This window comes from Rhinolophus ferrumequinum, chromosome 17, assembly GCF_004115265.2.
Source record: "Rhinolophus ferrumequinum isolate MPI-CBG mRhiFer1 chromosome 17, mRhiFer1_v1.p, whole genome shotgun sequence".
NCBI classification, from domain to species: Eukaryota; Metazoa; Chordata; class Mammalia; order Chiroptera; family Rhinolophidae; genus Rhinolophus; species Rhinolophus ferrumequinum.
In genome coordinates, this window is record NC_046300.1 from 5,692,271 (window position 1) to 5,713,095 (window position 20,825).

The following is a 20,825-nucleotide window of genomic DNA, read 5'->3' on the forward strand; positions in this document are numbered from 1 at the left end:
GGGAAAGGTGTTATAAAGTTTTCAGACGGAGCATTCCTGAACAAAATCATTTCAGGAGAAGCTTCTTCGTGAAGTCGAGCTGCCACCTTCTCTTTGAAACCCCCATCCTATCCTACATCCTACATATGCTGCTTCTCTCTCCGAGCACCAGTGGCCCTTGGGGTCTGGATCATATGATCATTTGTCAAGTGTGTGTTTTGGTTCCCCCGCCAAACTGCAGGGGTCTCTGCTCCTGCTGTCCTGTCCATAGCACTAAACCAAGGGCTGGCACCTCCAGTCAGGGCTGGGGTGGGGGAAAGGGCCAAGCTCACCCGAATCCAGCTGAGGCTCTGATAATCGTAGAGACTCTCATACTGACAGGCCAGCTCCCTGCACAGCGGGATCCCAAACTCCCAGCTCTGTGTCAGAAATAGGAACAAGGCTTCAGCACCTCAGGCATCCTCCGAGTGGCCCAAGCCCACATCAAACACATCAGAGGGCACAACCAAAGGCCCCCTGCAACTCATATATCGCAAAGAACATCTGCTCAAAACCAGTTTACAAAGCACAACACACAGTACTTTGGTTTTCTAGCTCAGGGCACGGCTTTTAGGTTTCTACTCCAATGTCTCTACCTTTAAGAGGTCTTGCCTTGACTACCTTGTCAAAACAGGCACTTCCCATCCATTCTCTGTTTCATTCCTCTGACGTTACCTTATTTACAAACAGTGTTTATATATTTGTTGCATTTGTCTCAATTAGATGATAAACTGTGTGAGGGCAGGAGCCATGTTTATTAACTTTATCCTCAGAGGCTGGACAGTGCCAGGCATGAGCAGGTACTCATAAAGATTTAATAAGGAAATAATGACTTTTAAATTAAGATCATGTAAGCTCAGAAATAAGTATGGAAATCAAACAGGAAGTGGCGCCCCAAGGACCTGGAAGTAGGCCTGATGTCTTCCTTTACAGAACTTTTCAAATCTTGAAGTAGGCTTCAGGTGATCCTGTCTAGTCAGCTCCCAGGCTGTGGCTGTGGTGTGGCTCCTGTTAGCGTGGCAGGCCCATCTAACAGGCCCAAGGAGGGCTGCAGTGACCTTCACGAAGGGGCAATACTATCTATTTCTTCTTATTAATATAGTGCTTTCTTTCTTGCTTAGATTGGGAATCATTAGTTTCTTTGATATCTTAGCCAGGTTCTTTTCCCCAACTTCCAAATACTAATTATAAATTTTATATTATAGGAAAATTTAAACATATGGAAAAATAGAAGAATGAACCCCTAGGTACTCATCACTCAACTTCAACAATGACTAACTCATGGCCAGTCTTGTGTCATTCATACCCCATCTAGTGACTCCTCCCCATAGCTTTTGAAGCAAATCTCAGACATATAATTTCACCCATAAATATTTATAAATATGAATGCTAAACAATAAGGACTTTATTTTTGAAATCTACTATGTGAAATAGCATCAGAGAGAAGGACAACAATATTTCATTTGGGACTATGTTTCTCAAAAAGAGCACATGATTTCTATCCTTTGAAGTGATTAATGCCATATGGATTGAAATTGCAGGACCAATGAAAAAGATTGAAACAAACCAAAGAGAATTTTAAATAGACCTTGACTCCCTGAACCAACACAATGCTTCTGCCTCGGGGAGCTAGAAAGCCTCTTGCACCCCTACACCAGCTTTCAAGGGGGCACGCCAATCCTCTCCCTGGCTCCAGGTGCTGCTTGGGCAGGTTTCAGCCAAGGGCCCACAACGGGGTCTGCCTGGCAGGCAGCTGGCTAAGCAGCTGAGCTGTGTGCAGACTCCTGGCCCGCCTACCAAGAGCACCCCGTGGGGAACTGCTTATTTAGGTGATGAGGCCCCATGTGAGGCTAACGGAGCTCCGCCTGCTGATGGCAGCTCCCAGCAAAGCAGGTCTTGTCCCTGTTGGATCAACGCTCATCTGCCTTGCTGGCATCTCTGCCCTAATTTGTAGCCCTGCTGCTCCAAGCCCTCCCCCAGCCCCAATTAGCTTTAGAGTGAGCCAGGACCAAGAGTTTTAAGACACTCCGCCAGCCCTGAGGGTTGTGCTGGAAAACTGGCGGGCGTGGGGGCTTTGAGAGATGCCTCTAGACACAAGGAGGCAATGTGCTGCAGGTATACTGCATCCACATCTTTCCTCTTGGTTTCCTTCCTCCTGGCAGGAGGCAAAGCAGCTCTAAAACTCCTTCCCAGTGTCTGAAATCCAATCACTTCTATCAGCTCTGGCAGCTTACATACACATCCTTGTTACCCACCGACAGGCATGGCACAGAAGTTGCCTGATGTAGGGCTCACTCTAATCAAATTGGAAAAGAAGGCAAATCCTGGGACTCCAGACCGTCGATCTTTGTACTTCTGTTTACACACCACATATGAGAAGCAACAGACTCGTCACTCTGTCAGAGGAGCGGGGGCAAGAGCAGCCCTTGGGCAGGAGAGCCCCAGCTCACCCCAGAGGAGGCTGGTCTAGTCCCGATGGTCTGTAAGCCAGATAAACAGGGGCCAGAGGCCTCTGTCCAGCTTCCCTGCCTCTGTTCCCTCTGTCCTGTGAGGAAGGACCAGCTCCCATCTCCATACCTCCCCTGCCTTCTTTTAACTCCCACTCTGCCACATGCTGTTCCTTTCGGGTGTCCCTCTCTCCTTATCTGGCCTGGGAGAGCTGACCCTCTGTGGACTAGAGCCCAGTTCACCTTGGAGCAGGTTCCTAGATTAATCACTTCACCACTGGAGAGAATGGCCCAGGGCTAGGCTACGGCCATGAGTTGAACTTCTGACTCAGTCCTTCTGGGCACTCAGGAAATACACATGGGAATGAAGGAAATTAAGTTGTCTGTCTAAAGCTGGAAGTATGTGAAAGAAAAGTCAGGAGGGCCTGGCTTATGAGGCAGGGTGTGCTGGCAGTACTGGGGGGCTAGAACCCCTTTACCTGCCCCTTCCCTGGAGTCTTCTTTTCCTGCCCTCCTCCTGATGCCAAGGTAATTTGTCTCCTGGTGCCTACAACCCCGTAGGAGCACTTTTCCTGTAACAGCCAGGTTTTGCTTTACTGGAGCTATTAAAAAAAACACCCGCGGAATACTTTCAAGGAAAACTGGTTCGCCCTCCCCGCTAGTTCTGTCAGGTACTGAGGCACAGAGACAGAGAAGTTGGACCTCTGTATGAGCCCAAAGGAACGCACTGCTAAATGCCCCTTTGAGGATGAGCTCATGAAGGGGCTCACACAGAACCTGCTCCTCCAGCACTTCACGGCCCAGGCAGGCTTGCTAGGAGTGGGAGAGCCCTGAGAAGGTGGCCTATGGAGCCTCCTAGTCCTGTCCCCCTTCCTGCGCATCCACACCACTCATGCAGTTTTTACATTTCATTCCCTTGTCCCTGCTAAGCTCTCCACCTGCTTTTGTAAACACTACTGTAGTGCGGGATGAAGTGGGGGGCATTAATGCTCACGTGTCCCACCGCCAGGCTCAGTGGGATTGCCGGAACTTAGTCTGCACTCTACCCGTGGAAAGGGAAGAGAAGGAACACACTGAACGCACGCATGCCTACTCACACCATGCTTATGCCATTTCCTCCGAGCTGGGAGGGCTGGCTGGGCAGGTGGGTAAGTGGCAGCCCTAGGTGGGCTGTGAAGCAGGAAGAAGGCCTAAAAGTGTGCTGCCCTGGACCAGCAAGAAGAGGAGGCTTCGGGCCGGCACTGTGGACCCGGCGGGCGTTGCTGGCTGAGCCCTGAGCATGGCCTCCTTTCTGGGCTGGGGTACCTGAGGGTACCTGAGGGCACCTGAGAGCTCCTGAGGGCTCCTGAGGGCACCTGAGGGCTCCTGAGGGCACCTGAGGGCTCCTGAGGGCACCTGAGGGCACCTGAGGGCTCCTGAGGGCACCTGAGGGCACCTGAGGGCTGGGAAAAGCTCTTGCTTACCGGTGCATTCCCTGCGTGGGTGAATGGTTCTGCAAACACGGAAGTCTCCTATGTTACGTAAAACGGATAAATGTTTTCTGATTTATGGGCAAAAGTCATTAATGTTTAAAGCTTTGTTTTTTATGATGAAAAAATTCATTTGGAAAGAAAAGCAATTTCCATGCGCGTTAGAAGCTCAGCCACTGAATGATCCTATTTCAGCTTTTAAAACATACTCAAAGGAACAGCTTCAACAGTTGCGCATCCAGCCTTTCCAGTGTGTGGGCCATGAGTAAACGTGGTGGCCAGAGGGCCCACAGCTCTCCCAGAGATGGGAGCAGGGCAGGCGGGAAGCCCCAAGGAGACCGGAACCAACGCTGACAATGCCTGCCAATCCCACGCATCGAGTCTGCTGAAGAATAACCCACGAGCAGCCTCGGCTGTGCTGTGAGAGAGAGATCTAAGACAAGAAATGCACCATGAAGACAGCGGCAGTACTGGACTCCTCATTTTTACAGCTCCTTTTCTACGGCAGATTCAGAAGCCATAGCACTTCCTTCAGTCAGTCTAGTAAACAGAAGCAGGGCCCAGAGCCCCGTTCTCGGAGCCCTGGCGCTGATGGATGTGCAAAGCTTGTGTCTGGAGTCGTCTTACACCCCCGATCTGGAACTGGCTTCCAAGCTACGGCATTCAGCTGGCTTTTTTTCTCCCCAGAGAAACTCGCGCTGCCTGCAAACCGGCTGCACACACGGGTATCCACCCACTCACCAGCACACACAACACCCTCCGCAGCTGCTGCCATCCCTCCAACGTCAAGATGCCACGCGTCGCAAGCTGAGGGCTGGGAGGCTTGCCTAGTGACCCTACCTTGCCTTTGTTGAAGTAGTGGATGACCTTGCGGCACAGCCCCTCTTTCCGCTGCCACTCTGTCTGAGACGGGTAGTGGAGGAATTCCCGCAGAGGCCGCTCCTCCCACTGCAGCAGCTCACAGTAGAGGAGCAGAGTGAACGCAGCCTCTGTGGGGACAGGCGATACAGAGTCCAGGGGACTGCGCTAAGCAGCGCACGTGCCAGGGCAAGGCACGTGCAGCCCCAGTCGGGGCCACTGGATGCCGAAGGTGAGCTCGAGGGGCTGCCCAGCCAGCCAACAACCCTTGACCACAGCATGAAGGAGCCAAAGATTCTGGTAGACACCTTCCTCCCACGGCCTCGGTCACCTGTTCTGGGCTCCAGATAAAGTGTGGCCATTACCTGAGAGTCTGTGCACAGGCTGCCTTGCGTTTGGACACACGAACATGTCAGAGAGGGCTCGTGGGTTCTGTTTTGCTCAACTGACTAGAGCTCCTTTTCCAAGCTCATCAGAACCGGCTGTTAGAGGTGAGCACCCACCTCTCTGCCCGCCCTGAGCCAGCCTCACTGTCCTCGCTCCATCTTCCGATCTCAGCACGGCCCGGGGAATGAGGCCCTCAGGTCTACTATTTCTAAAAGGACCAGGGAGAAGTGTGAATGGTGGTAAATGTTAATGGGCCTGGGGCCAGAAGCTCCATTCCCGGAGGAACCTCAAGTTGATGCTGGAAGGACAGAAGCCCAGCGACACCTTCCCCTACGCGAGGGAGTCAGAGAGGGTTACATAAAACAGCAGCAGCTCCATCCTGCGGCTCCCTGAATCCCAGGGAATGAGTCACGGTGACTTACAGCTGCTGCTCAGGGTCCTTGCTACACCGCCTGCTCTTTCCTGCTCTATTTGCTTATTTTTAGTGGGCATCTCCGACTAGAAAGTTAATTCGTCCTCGCTTCTACCTGGCCTTCGAGTTCCTACTCAAATCTGTTCCCCATGACTATGAAGAACCTCATGTGTGATTATTTCATGACCCACCTTCAGCCCAGGCCCACTTGCCTGCAGAAATGCTCCGGGCTCCTCCTCCTTGCCTCTCTGCCTGTCCTCTGGCCACTGGACCCTCCTGCCCAGGGGTGCCTCCTCGCTAGATCTGGGGAGCCCTTTCTCTCTGGGGACAAGCCCCTGAGGCATTCAAGGCCTGCCTTTGGAGATTAGGAAACAATATATTTTCAGATGTCATTCCTGAGGCCACAGAAACAGGCTCAGAACCCTTTCGCTGTCCAAACTCTTGACCCAGCCTCTCAGTGACGGCCCTGTCCTCCAGGAGTTGAGTAAATGCCACTACTGACGCACAGAAGTTAGCACTTCACGGCCCTCTTACTGGGGTGCTGGGATCATGGGTGGAAGTAGATGCAGAGAATGGCAGATTCAGGCCAGTTATCAGATTTAATTCTTGCCAAGCTATGTTGTCAGGAAAGGTGGCATCTATGCCAAACACTCTCTAACATCTAGAGATAAGGGAAAAGATTCTGTGTTTCTATAAGTCCATCTAATTCTAGTAATGGTGGTGAATAAGAATAACTTGAATTTCCTGGTCTATCACACAAATTTCAGTCTTACGGCCCAAGGGCTAAGATGTACTGGCTGGTGACCACAGTGAAGAAGGCGGCTATTTTGGGGGACTATGATACAGGGGACAGGCAGGACACACATGCATGCATATAGCCTCCTGACTCACAGGGGTGCTCAGTAATCTGTGTGACAGGCACACTGAACTGCTTTAAAACTTGTTCTATTAGGAGAGGCCTTAGTGATGGATTAAACTGTAGTCATAATGAAAGGGCAGATGACCACGCTTCATACTGTCTTTTGGGAGCGCACGGTGGGGCTGATGTGTAGTTGCAGAGAAAGAGCCTCGGCTGCAGGGCAGCTCTGCCAGCGAGTTCTAGAAGTCTCAGGGTTAGGCAGATGTTCCTGTGTTATGGCCTCACTCAGTCCCAGCTGAGATGGTCCTAAGAAAAGCTCTGCTGGTGAGGGGTGACAGTGAGCTCAGGATACTCTGAACCTGGCAGAGCAGAATTTGGAAGTCACCCTTGAGGCCTCGGAGGGGGTGGCTAGGAGGAGAGGAGAGTGAAACAGCCCCAGGCAGCAGAGGAAATGGCAGGAGGGCACAGGTGGAAATTCCACCCGCTTTCTCTCCACCATGCTACACAGGAGTTGAAGGAAAGGTGTGAGGTGAGGGGACAGCCAGGTCCTGACACTCTGCTAAGATCTGGCAGCCCAGGGCTGTCTCTGCCAGCTGTGCACATCTGTCTAGCCTGTCACGGGGAGGCAAGGCACTCCCTCTTGCACTCACCTGTGTAGTTTTCAGCCTGCAAATGCATGTCACAAAGCTTATGGATGTAGCGAATATACATCTCTTCTTTGTTAATCTCCGATTTGTAAAAGTTCTGTGAGAGAGAAGGAAATACACATAAGGATGGGAGAGGCTGCCACCCACGAAGACCATACCTGAGCTCCGGGCAGCTGGTCAGAGCCCTGGGTGTACTGGGCAGGAGAGGGAGGGCAGGCCCTGGAGGCAGAAAGGACGAGCTAGGAGGCACACCTGCTGGGGGTGGAGCCACTGGCAGGTCTATGGGAGCCCTGAGTAGTGAGAAAGAGGAAGAGTGCCAGTGTAGCCTGGGGCCAGGGCAGACTGGGGATGAGGGTGTGCCAGGGTTGGGACCTTGCCAAGAGGCCCAGCCAGAGCTCTGTCCAGAGAGGAGCTCGTTTCCTTCTTTTCCCAGTGACTGAAGAGTGCAGGTCTGCAAGACGCCTGTAACGGAGCTGAGGTCCTGACTCAATGTCTTAGGCTTACAGCCACGTGTTGTGGGAAGGCCAAGCCAATCACAGAGCACGACACCAATCATTCTCCTCGGAGCAGGAGGAAGAGCCCATGTCCTCTCACCATCAGGTTAACAGTGCAGCCGATCTTCTTATTCTCCGTTTCCTCTCCTTTCATGCAGTCCCTGGAAGGGAGAGCACAGATGAGTGTTCCCTGGCTCGAAGTGGTGCCTCTGGGACAGTACACAGAACTGCAGTGTCACTGAGGCCATCGGTGTGACCAAACCCCAGACTGGGATGCTCTCCAACAGGAGCTGCTTCCACAGACGACGAATGTGCTGTGAGAACCTCTAAACTTCGGGCCCACCCGAGGGCTCGAAGATCTCTGTTCAACTGAAGGCCTTGTTTGGTGGCACAGTGTAGAGCCCGGATGCTACATCAGGGCACTAAGTGACACCTAGCTACGTCCTCAGCACAGAAGGGTGTGTCACAAAAGTAGAAGGTTGAATCCTTAGGTTCCCCAAAGGGGAGGCATTGGCCTTTCCTTGCAGGGCCGGTTTCATTGTGCAGAACAGTGCTGAACAGAAGCCACGCTGCTCCACCCCAGGACCTAGCTTCCAGCTCCAGAACCCTGTGGCCATATGACCGCGGCAGGCTGCCACAGTCACCACCTCACTGGCTTTTCTCCCTGTCGTCTCCTTCCTGTGCGCTAGTCTGTGGAGGGGGCTCCACCTGGACGCAGCGGGCTTAGAGCTTGTCTGATTGAGGGGTAGCCTCAGCCAGCGCTGAGCTGTATTCATGCTGACAGGGCTGGTGTAGGAGGGGTCTGGGCTGGTCTGTGAGACTCAGAACAATGGTAACACAGAACATGGATCCTTCTCAAGCAAGGGAGCGGAGAGCTACTCAAAGCTGAGCTCCTGTGGGAAGGAGCGGAAGCCTGACACAGGAGATGAAGGAGAATGAGAACCAGACTGGTGACACCAGCAAGAAGCCTCCTGTACACACAGCCAGCCAGAGGCCCATCTGCCCACTGTGTCTCTTCCCGTGGCCCCCAGCTCTGCTCTGGAGAAGCTAGAGTTCCTTGTCCTCCTGTGTTAGCAGCTCTGGGGAAAGGCTGCAGGAGAGAACTGCTGGATCACTAGGGTCAGGCGGAGAGTGTGTCCTGGCTGTGCTCCACAGACAGGCATGGGGTCCAGTGAAGAATGGGAGTCAGGAGCCCCAGTCCACGTCACTGAGCCTCTGGATGGTCATTTGACAAACTCATTTATCCCCACCTTCCTTGCTGCATCCCAGATCCAAAAGATGACTTCACTGAAAGAAAGGGATCCTGAAAATCCACAGTACCCTCGTGGCATCCTCTGAAGCCGGGTCCTTCCTCCTACGGGGGGGCTACTGTCTGAGCTGGTGGCTCTATGGGGTTTGGAACCAAGGCCCCCCTTTCTAGGTTTTCCCTATCAGCACATTCACCCCGTAAGGCATTTGGTTCCTTAGTAGCCAGACATGGGGTCCTGAACAGGCCACTGCAGCCCCTGTCCTTTAGTGCAAGCAGGGACAGGAAACCGCTGTGACCTTTCTTCTTGTTCCAAGCAACCCACAAAGTGGCAGGAGGCATCTGTCTCCAATAAGTTACCCTCATGGAGGACAGTGAGACCTCACCTACTTTGGCATTTAGTGGCTTGCCTTTTTTAGAAAGCATCTGAAACATTTCCCAGGTATCACCTTCTGTTTGGCCCTGACTAGAACTTCACAGCCAAGTGAATGAAACAGAAAAGCAATGGCCTCAATGCTGGTGCCAGGGGATCCCTATACACCTTTGTGCTCCAGGCCCGCCTCTCCTGGTCACTGCAGACTCTTCTCTTCTGTGGGGCTTTGCATCACTTCTGTGGGGCTACTCAACAGAGAAGACACCTGTTAAAACCTCTGACTTGGAGCTGCCATTGCTCCCTCTTTCACTCTCTCTGGAGGATGAGCAGAGAAGGCTCTCCTGAAAGAGGCTTCTGAAGCCTCTGGTGCGCCTGTGGCAGTGGCTGTCCCAGACTGGTGGCTGGGCGGCCCTCAGGGAGAGTGGAGGGGCCTGGGAAAGCTCTGTCACCTCCAGTTGCTTCTTCCAGCTGGAGGTTCCACTGAGCGCTCTAGGGGCTTGCCAAACCTAGTTCTGTGCCAGGGCACTGAAACCCTTCTAGGGCTTTGCTTGCTAACCTGGGAAACAGAGTTGGCTACCAATGAGCATTTTTATATCTGACACACCATGTCTGGGATTCACGCACAAGTTAAAGACATTAACACAAAAGCTGAAGAGGAACTCCACTGAGTACTTGAGGTTCCTGTCAGTCTCACGTTCTAGTTCATGAGTCTCACACTATAGTTCAGGTCATTCTGGAGGACAATCTATTGATTATTTGTATAATCAATGTATATATTTTTTAGCTTTCAACAACTTTTCTTAGTAAGTTCTTGTTGAACGAAACTGCACTGGGGGAGAAGAAACTTCCTTGGTTCCTGCATGGTCTTCCAGTAAGTTTACCTAATCAATCAGTATTTACTATACACCTGCCAGGGGGTTATTAAAGCTCCACATAGGGGACCAAGGACATAAGGACAAGGTCCCTGTCCTCAAGGAGCTGGCTCTCTTCTGTTGGATGAGTCAGGAAGGTGACAAATGATCATCATCTAAGATGACTCATCCTCTGAAAGAGCTAACTAAGCTCCTGTCTGGGAAAGCCTCCTTGATGGGAGCAGGTTGGAAAGCTAACTCTTGGGACGGCACACACACAGAGACGCCAGAGGGGAGGCTGTGAGTGGTGACAGTGTGGGTGAGGAGATAGGGTGTGGCTCCAGAGTCAGATAGATCTGCGTTCAAGTCCTGCCAATGGCACTTCCGACTTCCTACAAAGAAGAGAGTTTCTTCTTTGGGAAAAATAAGGACCACCCTTCAGGGCTGCGTATGAGATCAGAGAGCATGTGTGCGACGCACAAGGCACGGGGTGTATTTGTAACACGTGGGAGCCATCGTAAGCAGCACGGTGTTTCCTTTATGCTAACAAGGAGCAACACTGGGGAGCCGGGGTGCAGGCATGGGTACTGGGGCCTGGCAGGAGACACGGCTGGAGAGGTGGGCAAAGGTCAGGTTACGAGGGCCTTTGATGCCATGTGAAAGTCTGAGCTTTGTGTTGTAGGCACCATCGCTGAGACAAGAAATGGAGGAGAATCAAATTGGTTTGGCCGTGAGTTTGAGTTACTCGAGCAAGGTATGTAGAGAGATCACACAGGCAGCTAGAAATAGGCCTGGGAACCTACGACACCAATTCCTGCTCTCTCTGGTAGGCCGCAGTGAAGAGGGCCAACCTTCAGTAAATGGTGCAGTGAGGAAAAGGTACAGTTTCCCCCACCATCTGATGGCAGGGGCAGGGGAAACTAGGGAAATGGTGTGAACAAAGGAGCCCCCTGTTCTAAAAGGGGCTCCCAAAAGGCCACCTGTGACCTCACAAGGCCCAGGAAAAGGGGCTGAAGCTCACACAAGCACAACTGAGAAGAAGCGCTGCTCAAGACGTAAGTGCCTTTCTCAGGAATTCCATGTCCACGTCCGGGACAGTGCACTGGACACGAGTCTTGCGCACAGCAGGCTGGCAGAGCAGCACCCTGTACTCAGCAGCAACTGGAAGTGGCCTAAACTCCCTCCCATTTCCTGATCCGCGGGGTTGAAAATGCTCGCCCTTGGTGTTTGCAGGTCTTGGAGCACAGAGGAGACAAACACTGCTTGGGTCTGGCTTTCCTCTATCATTCCTCCTCATTCCTCACACCTTCCTCTAGGCTCCAGAAGGCACCCTTAGTCACCACCCAAACTGCTGAGAGAATAACTATGGTGGCAGGGGTAGCTTCATTGTCACTTTTGGACTAATTCAAAAGCCGTAAAATGACTGAGAAGGCTGGCTTTCATGAAAAAACTCATTTCACATGAACTCTCAGACTGAATGGACCATAAAGATCTCTGAGCTCACAGCCTGCTTCCTTTAATCTGCTCATGGCCAGGACCGAGGGACAGAAATAAAAAGACTTTAGGCAAAGAAAGGAGGCATGGCAAAGTAGGGTCCCTATACAAGGGAAAAGCCAACTGGACGTCCTCTGGGTCACACTTCTGCACGACACAACACTCCCCTGCCCACCTGCCACACGGCTCTGAGGCAGGGCCACACTAAGGACCTACACTTGTTGTCTGCCTTGTTCTGGGGACGGCTTTTCTCTCCTCCTCTGCTGTGCCCATTCCCCTGAGCCTTGACCTTTCTGGATGGACAACCAGATGGCTGCATATTCTGGGATGCCTCCCAGGAACATGTGCCCACATGTCAGGAGGGATCCCAGGAAGCTCTGGCTTACCCCGAGAGAAGTTTCTCTCTCTCTCTCTCTCTCTCTCACTCACTCTCACTCTCACTTTCTCATTTCTTGGTCATCAGTAGATTCTTAATGACTAGTAATGGCGCCTGACACCAGAATAGTCGTCCCCCGACGGGCACATGGACTCAAGTTGAAAGTCAAGGATGCCCTTGCTGGGGAGAGCATCCTGACCAGAGAAGAGGTGAGGTAGGTGCCTGAGAAGATACCTGTAGTCAAGAAGGCGTTCCATGAGGCGGGTAACTGAGGTCACAAAGGAAATGCCAGTCTCGCGCCATGTTTCCTGTTCAACCTTCTCCAGCAGGCTATTGGTGGGAGAGCAAACACAGTACACAATTCATGAGCCTTCCCTGGGCACAGGAGTGAGGTTCCAGACCCCGCGGGGCCTGTGATGGATCTGGAGACGGCAGACTTACCACACTGCAGTCTTACCTGGGGTAGGGCCCAAACAGCTGGGTTCTACTCCATGCAGCAGAAAGCAAAGACAAGGCAATTACTGAACTGGCAGCACAAATGAACATATCTTCTATTTTCCTGTACAAGAATGCCGCTGAACTGAGGGAGGGGTTTCAAAACCCCAGGCCCTTTAGGTGTACACCGTGAGGTCTGTTCTGAAGAAGCAGCCGAGGAAGAGCCCACTGAGGGTGGGATCTGGCTTTGCCAACTGTATGACTGCCTCTACCACTGCCAGAACCATCCTCAGCAAACATACAAACCAACCTTTGCATGTACAACAAGGGTACAATTCCCACCAGTCTCGAGGGCCCAGCATGAGGGACAGTGAGCGAATTCAGGAGCTGCACCCAGCCATTTCCACTGCTCTCACGCAAAATGTGCCAGAGCCAACAGCTAAATGCCAGGTCCTCTTCTCACTTCCCAAGCTCCTGGTACCTCAGGACAGCCTCTGGCTTTTCCAAGAGCCTGGCTTCTGAGATCCGCTGCCTTCCCACAGGTCTCTCCTGAATCCTTTCCACATTGTCCCTAGTTCCCTAAGGTCATGAAAGTCACCTGGACTGGCAGGCCAGCCAGGGACCCGCCGCTGGGGACTCACACCCCCCACCTGGCTGCTGTGACAAGGATTACCTTCCCTGCATAAGAGCTTCCAGTCTGAGTCAAGACTTCTGGGAACGTGAGTGTTGCCCATGTTACCCATGTCACTATAAAGAGAAGGCAGGACTACTGGCTCTGGCCTGAGCCCTGTGGATAAAACCACTGTGTCTGCATTCCCCAATACCTCTGTGCTCTACAGAGGTATTCTGTGAGCAAACACGCATGGGAAGTGAGATCACTACACCCTCCTTTCACATGTTTCTGCACATTAAAGGCTTTGAGAAATCCTACAGTACCGAAGCCTGTTCAATTTTGTGTAACTGAGTCTTTTCTAAACTGATTAGCCCATGATCCACTCATTCTTTTTCTAGAATACCTATAATCACCTTCCCCAAAACTCAAATTGGGAAATGCTGTTCCATGTCATCAGTGGCTTTCAGTTCTCAGACACGATTTTACAAGGGTTTGTGAAACACTCTTTGGTCAAGTAATCAGTCATTGCAAGTTATTTTTGTGCTTCTTCCTTTGTAGTAAAGTCATCTGTTCATGGCTTAGGAAGAGATGTCTCTGCCTTACTTCCACAATTAGAAACATCTTCAGCTAAATGAGAAATACTAAGGATGGATTCATTTTCACAAATTATAATAATTTACATTTCAAATAAATTCCCATTTTATTGCGGGACTCATCAAGGACCCAAGTGGGCATGGTAGAGCAGAGAGACTTCCCCTCTCGAAACCAGAAGATCTGGGCCTCCCCCCAGAGCTGCTTCGTACTGGTCACGCCACTTCTCTGAGCTGTTTCATCACTTCCATTCATCAGGATAATATCTGCCCCACTCACCTCACGGGTGTGTTGTGAGGATGAGACAGAAAATGTCAATACATTCTGTACACTGTAAAGTTCTAAGCAAATGTACAGTATTATTACTGGAAAAATATGCTACAGGTTTATCTTTAATATGACACTCAAGCAAAGACAATCTCAAAGCTGGAAATGAGTGACATGGGAGGAGACTACAGTGCTGCCCATGTCTTAAGATTTTGATTTTAGGAGGATAAAATTCCCACCATCGCTGTATCTGTCTGGGACGACCAGGGCTGTCCCGAGTCCCTTCTTTGGGACTGAGCCCTGTGCCAAGTCTTGTAAGGTCTCCTGGCCTCCATGAACTCAAGAAGAAGGCACGAAGGGTGGACTTGGGAGAACACTTGATGTCACTCAGTACAACCCCCGTTTCACAAACAGGGAAACTGGCCTAGAGAGGAAATACGACTTGTTCAAGTCACAAAATCCACACTAGTGTTGTATAAGCTGATTGTACAATGTTACAAAGCAGGGACTTAATCCCCCTTTCCGTTCCAGCATTCAGCCCTCAGTGAGGCCCCATGAGCTATTGTCCAACTGGATATAGTACATGCTATGAAGACACACAATGATCCTTTTCCAATCAGCAAATGGAGGAGCTCAGTTATCTCCTGTCTCGCTGCCTCTTCAGTCAATGATGGGAACCCTGACAGAGCTCGCTATCATGATGCCCCATTTTACTGACAGGTGAGCACTGTTACCACCAGTGTTACCCCGTCTCTCCTGATACCTACCCTCTGAAGCCTGCCCAGCGCGGGGTGCACCCCTACCCTTCATTAGCCCACTTCACCCCTCCCCCAATGTGGGGTGCCTGGGGCTAAAGCAGCTTACAGCAGGCCGAAGAGCTCCCTGTAGCTCTCGTCGCCTTTCCCTTCTGACACCATGCTGTCCAGCTTGTCAATGAGCTCGGCCTCCACCTAGAGGAAAGCAGAGACTTTGTAAACCCAAGCTGACCTCAGAGGAAGGATGGGAAATCCAGGCCCTGCCACAGGTAACGATGGTGGGGAACTGTTTCCTATTTTTGTCCTGGCACCAAATAAATCCTACAGAAGGCAGGATCTCATCTACAGCACCAAGCAACCACCCTGCCGCCCCCGGCCAGGAAGCCCTCCCACGAAGCCCTCCCACTCTAGTGGTTTAAAAAAAGAGTTGGAACTTAGCAAGTCTCAGATACTCTTTTCCCAGTCTCGGGGCAAAAGGTATGGATTCCCTGGAGACAAAAGTATTTTGGATCCAAAAGAGGCCTTTGTCAAGTGTTTTTCTTTCTTAAAAAATGTTCATTTGAAAGAATTTGTGTATATAGAAAAACCTTTGGTTAGAACTGAACTTTACCCTCTAGACGGCCAGTCACAAAGGAAGCTTGCTAGGGAGCTGGTCCTTACTCTGGCTGACCTTAGGCTGGGCTGAGGGAGGCGTGTTTCCTTCAGAGATTCTCCTCCAGGATAAAAGGCTCCACTGTTTGTCGTCACAGGACCTGAAGCCCTCGGGGCTGCTGCCCCGCCCACCACTGCCTCATCACGGGGTCCCCTGAATTTGCTGCTGGATTTCTATACCGTGAGGAGCAATATTACATTTGCTACCCCCACCCAGCTGATGTGCAAGGCGTTCAGCAGTGCCCAGCCACTTCTCTAAGAGGCCTCATCAGATTTACTCTGAGGTGAGAAATCAGTTGGAAGTGATGTGAGACAAAAATCTTTTAAACCCTCATTAGCCTAGAAAATGTGATATTGTGGTAGTATTTATATAGATATTTCATATAAACAAAAGATGGCATGCCTGCATTTAATAATGAACTATAACAGAAGCATTTTCTCACCCCACATAGAGCCAAAGAGTCCTAACGCAATGGAGTAATAAATACAAGAGTAATTGAATTAGGAAATTCACTGAAGGCAATTATGGTTTCTGAAATCCTATCAGCAGAAAATGAGATGGTCTGCTGTATGGCCAGGATGGGGACGGTCACACATGTTTGTCTGGCCTGATGAATCAGCTGCTTGAACATACACCTCACAGGAAAGAGAACGCCTGAGACCAGGCGTCTTCAGAGATCGATGCCCTCCAGCTCCCTCTGAATAGCTGAGAGGCATTGAGGGAGCTGCTTGGGGTCAGGTAAGGCCAGGCAGAGCTGGGCCTAGGCTCTACCTAGTTCATTCCTAGTTCAAGGCTCATCTTGTCTCACTTGGTCAATCCGCTGGCCACAAGCCTCCCAAGAGGCGCAGGGTCTGTTTATAACAGGGATCCCCCTCACGCCTGCAGCTGCAGCAGACTGTGCTTCCCAGAACGGAGCAAAGGCGGGGAGGGGCTCTGGAGCAGCGGGAGTGCAACAGTGCATGCACGGGTAGAGCAGATCCCCGGAGTTCTCAAAATGGGTCCCTGGGCACAGCGTCAGTCAGCGGAGATCTTGTTAGAAATGCACATCCTCAGGCTCCCACTGGATCAGAAACTCAGTGGGGAGGCAGCAATCTGTGTTTTACCAAGCCCTCCAGGTGGTTCTGATGCCTATTCAAGAGTTAGAACTTCTGTTATTAGACCAAGAGGCTGCTGATGGAAGGATATGGGGCCTTTACTTCATCACCCTCTGCAGTGCTGACAGAGGAAGCAGTTAGGAGAAATTGAGAAATCCAAAACGGGATGCTGAAAATGAATGTATGCAAAAGCAACGTCTTTAAGTCAAATGAAATGCTAAGTTCTTCAACTATATCGTCATAATTGGTAATATCGACAATTTCAGCTTTGGGAGTTATTTTTATTTAGAGAACCAACATTATCTCTGAAGTGGCCACCTCATTACTCATTCATCCAACAGACATTATTTCTGTTACATAACTAGCTGCCTGCTTCTGGACAAAATATTTACCTAAGCCCAAGTTTCCTTACTTGAGACATTCCGCTTCAGTGTCACTGTGCCCTAGCTCTCGGGAAGTGCTCAATAAATGTTACTTTTGATTTTCATCTCCATGAACCCACCATGTCTCAGGCACCATGTTGGGTTCTAAGAAATAAAAGCCTAAGAAATAGTCCCATTTCCCAATAGCTCATTATCTGGTGGGGGAGGCAAGACAACAGCTGACTCAGCTCAGCATGGTCTGTGCTTGGAAGAGGCACACACAGAAAGGGTGGCCTAGGGTCTGGGAAGTCAGTGGACTTTCAAAAGTTGCAAGAAATGGTGTAAAAAGTTCAGAAATGTTTTTGCTCTTTGATCCGGAAATTACAGGTGAGATATTTACCTAAGAAAATAATTAGGAATGTGTATGTTTTTTGCAATATTAACAACAAAAATTCGGAATGAGCCTAAGTTTTTAAAACCAGGAGCCTGACTAAGCACAGTGCGGCCTGGCCGTGTGGAGGAATACGGTGGCCTCTGCACTGAGTGTGGTGGAACAGCATTAACTAACAGGAAGAGCTAGTGATGACGGGGTGCTACCGATGAAGGGAGATAAAAACCAATAGACAGAATTGTTCTAAAAAGGCAATACACACAGTGATTCCATTGTGTAACCTGAAAAAACCTCTACGTATTGGGACATACCCTGAGTCCCTCCCCTACGAGTTACTACTACTAACAGGATTACAGGTTCAAGTTTTTCATTATAGCTTATTTGTATTTTTACTTTTTCTACATTAAATAAGTACTGCTTTTACAATTCGAAGAAGTATTTTTAGTAGGTGGTAAGAAGTAGGAGAATAGTTAACAGAGCCAAAGCTATGAAAGCACAATTGGAATCAAGAGCAAAAAAAATTCATTGGGTTTTGGTGATTAGAAGGTTATGGGTGACCTTCAAGAGAGCAGTTTCAACAAAAGTGGGTGCAAACTATGCACTAGACTCAGTAGCATATTTCAGGAGGGTGGGGAATAGAAAGAGTAGGCTCCTCTCTAAAAATATTTGATGGCAAAGGCAAGAAACAGGAAGGATTTTGTAACTGAGGACGACAAAGTTCACAGGGCTTGCCGGGTATCAATTATTCATGACAGTCTGTTGGGGGATAGAACACAGCCCATCAGCTGAGTCTTGGAAGGTGTCACAAATGAGCCCCAATTTGGTCTTCCACAAAGCTAACCTTCTTCTTCAGTGTTAGTGATGGCAGAATGCAGTCCAGTCCCCCTTTTAACAGGCTCAGCTGACTGACGGTACAGTTCTGCAGTGTCCTCTACTTGTTGGTAACTGGCTTCTCTCATCAGGCAGTTGTGCATTTTGCACAATTAGAAGTCACAGTGTGACAACACAGAAAAGCAACAGTTCTTTTCTGTTTGAAGTTATTTTTTTCCTGAAGTTCTGAAGGTATTAGAGCTGCACATTTTAAAAATGGATTCTTATCTTAAATACTATTTACCCATGATAAAGAGCATCTATAAAACACCTAGAGCTAGCATCATACTTAATTGCAAAACACTGAATGCCTCCCCTAAGCTTAAGAACAAGGCAAGAATGCCCAGTCTCATCACTCTTATTTAACTTCTGACCAGAAGTCCCGGCCACTGCAATGAGGCGGGAAAAAGAAATACGAGGCATACAGATTAGAAAGGAAGAAAGAAAACTGTCTCTATTTGTAGGTGACAAGGAAAATCCCAAGGAATCTACAAAAACACTTCCAGAACCAACAAGTGAGTTTAGCAAGGGTGTAGGATACAATGTTAATATACAAAAACAACTGTATTTCTATATGCTGGCAACAAACAACTGGAAAACAAAATTTGAAAATGAGATTAATTTCGAACAACACTAAAAACCAGAAAATATTATACTTACATATAAATCTAACAACATGTACAAAATCTGTATGATATTATAAAACATTAATAAGAGAAATCAAATAACATCTAAATAAATCAAGAGACATATTGTCTTCATGGACTAGGAGTAGTAAGTATTATTTCGATGTTAGTTGTTCCAAATTTGATCTATAGATTACAATGCAATCCTAATCAAAATCCCAGAAGGAATTTTTGCAGATACTGATGTACTGCTTCTGAAATTTATAGGAAAAGGAATTGGACTAGCTAATATGATATTGAAAATAATAAAACAAAGTTGGAGGCTGACACCACCTAATTTTAGGACTAACTGTAAAGCTACGATAATCGAGACAGTGTGGTATTGGTATGGAAAAACTAGTGAGTCTAGAAAGAGATCCACATCAATTGATTTTTGACAAAGAATAGTCTTTTCAACAAAAGGTGCTGGACATACACATGCAAAAAAGAAAAAATAAGAGCCTTAACCCATACTTTATATCTTTTATAAACATCACCTCAAAATAGATCATAGATTTAAAAGTAAAATTATGAAACGTCTAGAAGAAACATAAAAGAAAAAATTTTGGGTTAGGCAAACAGTTCTCAGATATGATACCCTAAGCATGATCCATATAAGAAAAACACTGATAAACTGGATTGCATAAAAATTTAAAATGTTTGTTCTATTAAAGATATTATTTAGTAAATGCAAAGACAAGCTAAAGATTGGGAGACAATATTTGTAAATAATATATTCAATAAAGGATCTATACGTCAGAATATATAAAGAACCCTTAAAACTCAACAATAAGAAAACAAATAACCCAATTAAAAATGAACACAACTTTTGAATCATTTCACCAAAGAAGTTGTAAAGATGGTAAATGACCACGTTAAACTTTGCTCAACGTCGTTATTCATTAAGGAAATGGAAATTGAAACCATAAGGATACATAGGTATACACCTATTACAATAGCTAAAATAAACAAAGAGATAATATCAAATGCTGGTGAGTATATGGATCAACCAGAACTCTCAGAGACTGCTGCTGAGACTTTAAAATGGTAGAGCCACTTTGGTAAACAATTTGATAGCCTCTTAAAAAGTTAAACGTACATTTACAACACCCAACAATCCTATTCCTAGGTATTTACCCAAGAAAAATGAAAGTTCACATTCATACAAAAACCTGTAAAGAAATGTTTTTTACTTAGTGACTCATAATCACTAAGAAGTGGAAATAACCCAAACATCTTTGAAATGGTGAGTGAATAAACTGCAATGGAATACTATTCAGCAATAGCAAAACTGACAGATGCAACAACACGGATGGATCTGTCAAGGCCTTATGCTACGTGAAAGCAGCCAGTCTCCAAGGCTACAGTCTACACGATTCCACTGACGTAACATCTGGCAAAGGCACATCTACAGTGATGGAGAATAGGCCAATGGTTGCCATAGGTGAAAGGCAGGTGAAGGGTATGACTACAAAGGGGCAGCAAGATGGAATTTTTAGGAAATAAGCAAATATTGATTGTGGTAGTTGTTATATGACTTTATGTGCTTGCCAAAACGTATAGAACTGTAAATCACACAGTGAATTTTACTCTTTGTAAGTTTAAAACTAAATAAAAATGTAAAAACGACCCTTTGCCTGGTCTCCTCACTGCTACAGTCACTCACTCTAAGACCACTGGTTCATCCCAGAATCAGAGCTGGTACGGAGCTCAGTGAGAAACTGGTATAGTCCCCAAGACACCACAGAAACGTCCCCTGGAGGCCTCCTGGGAGCTTCTGCTTGATAACCACCAGTAAAGAGGAACTCCCCATCTCCCAAAGCAGGCCGGCTTACAGTGGACAATTCTTGCTGCTAGCAAGTTCTTTCTTTTATCAGCTATTAATACAATAATCTTCGCTTTCACTGACACCTATTGGTCCTCGTTCTATTCCCTGTATATGAGCTACAGGCAGGGGCCATCTCCTCCACCTTCGGTGTGGCAGAAGAGGTGCACAGAGGGGCAGCTAGAAACCACCCAGTTAGAAGCCAAGGACGTACACCTCGTGGACCTGCCCCTCTCTATAGGAGTCTGTGAAATTATGGGCTACCCTGAACCACAGGAAGTCATGTGGTCTGGCCGCTAGCCCTAGAAATGCCTGGGTCATACACCTTGGACCCTCCAGAGAGGAAGAACATGCTCCCAGGGCCCTCTCTGAAT

At 48.6% G+C, this 20,825-nt stretch overlaps 1 protein-coding gene across 7 annotated transcripts in view; it reads right to left on the reverse strand.

Moving 5' to 3' along the window:
* The window catches only part of DOCK3 (dedicator of cytokinesis 3), a 306,392-nt gene that overhangs the window by 27,553 nt on the left and 258,014 nt on the right, over positions 1-20,825 (reverse strand). For 6 of the 7 annotated variants that reach the window (XM_033131981.1, XM_033131979.1, XM_033131978.1 and 3 more), the window contains 7 exons: positions 14,702-14,787; positions 12,389-12,415; positions 12,166-12,261; positions 7,692-7,752; positions 7,101-7,194; positions 4,775-4,923; positions 312-398 (listed from right to left, as the gene is read on the reverse strand). In XM_033131981.1, the coding sequence (XP_032987872.1) occupies positions 312-398; positions 4,775-4,923; positions 7,101-7,194; positions 7,692-7,752; positions 12,166-12,261; positions 12,389-12,415; positions 14,702-14,787 (600 nt within the window). The remainder of the gene's footprint in view (positions 1-311; positions 399-4,774; positions 4,924-7,100; positions 7,195-7,691; positions 7,753-12,165; positions 12,262-12,388; positions 12,416-14,701; positions 14,788-20,825) is intronic. The other variant, XM_033131980.1, reaches the window with a different exon arrangement.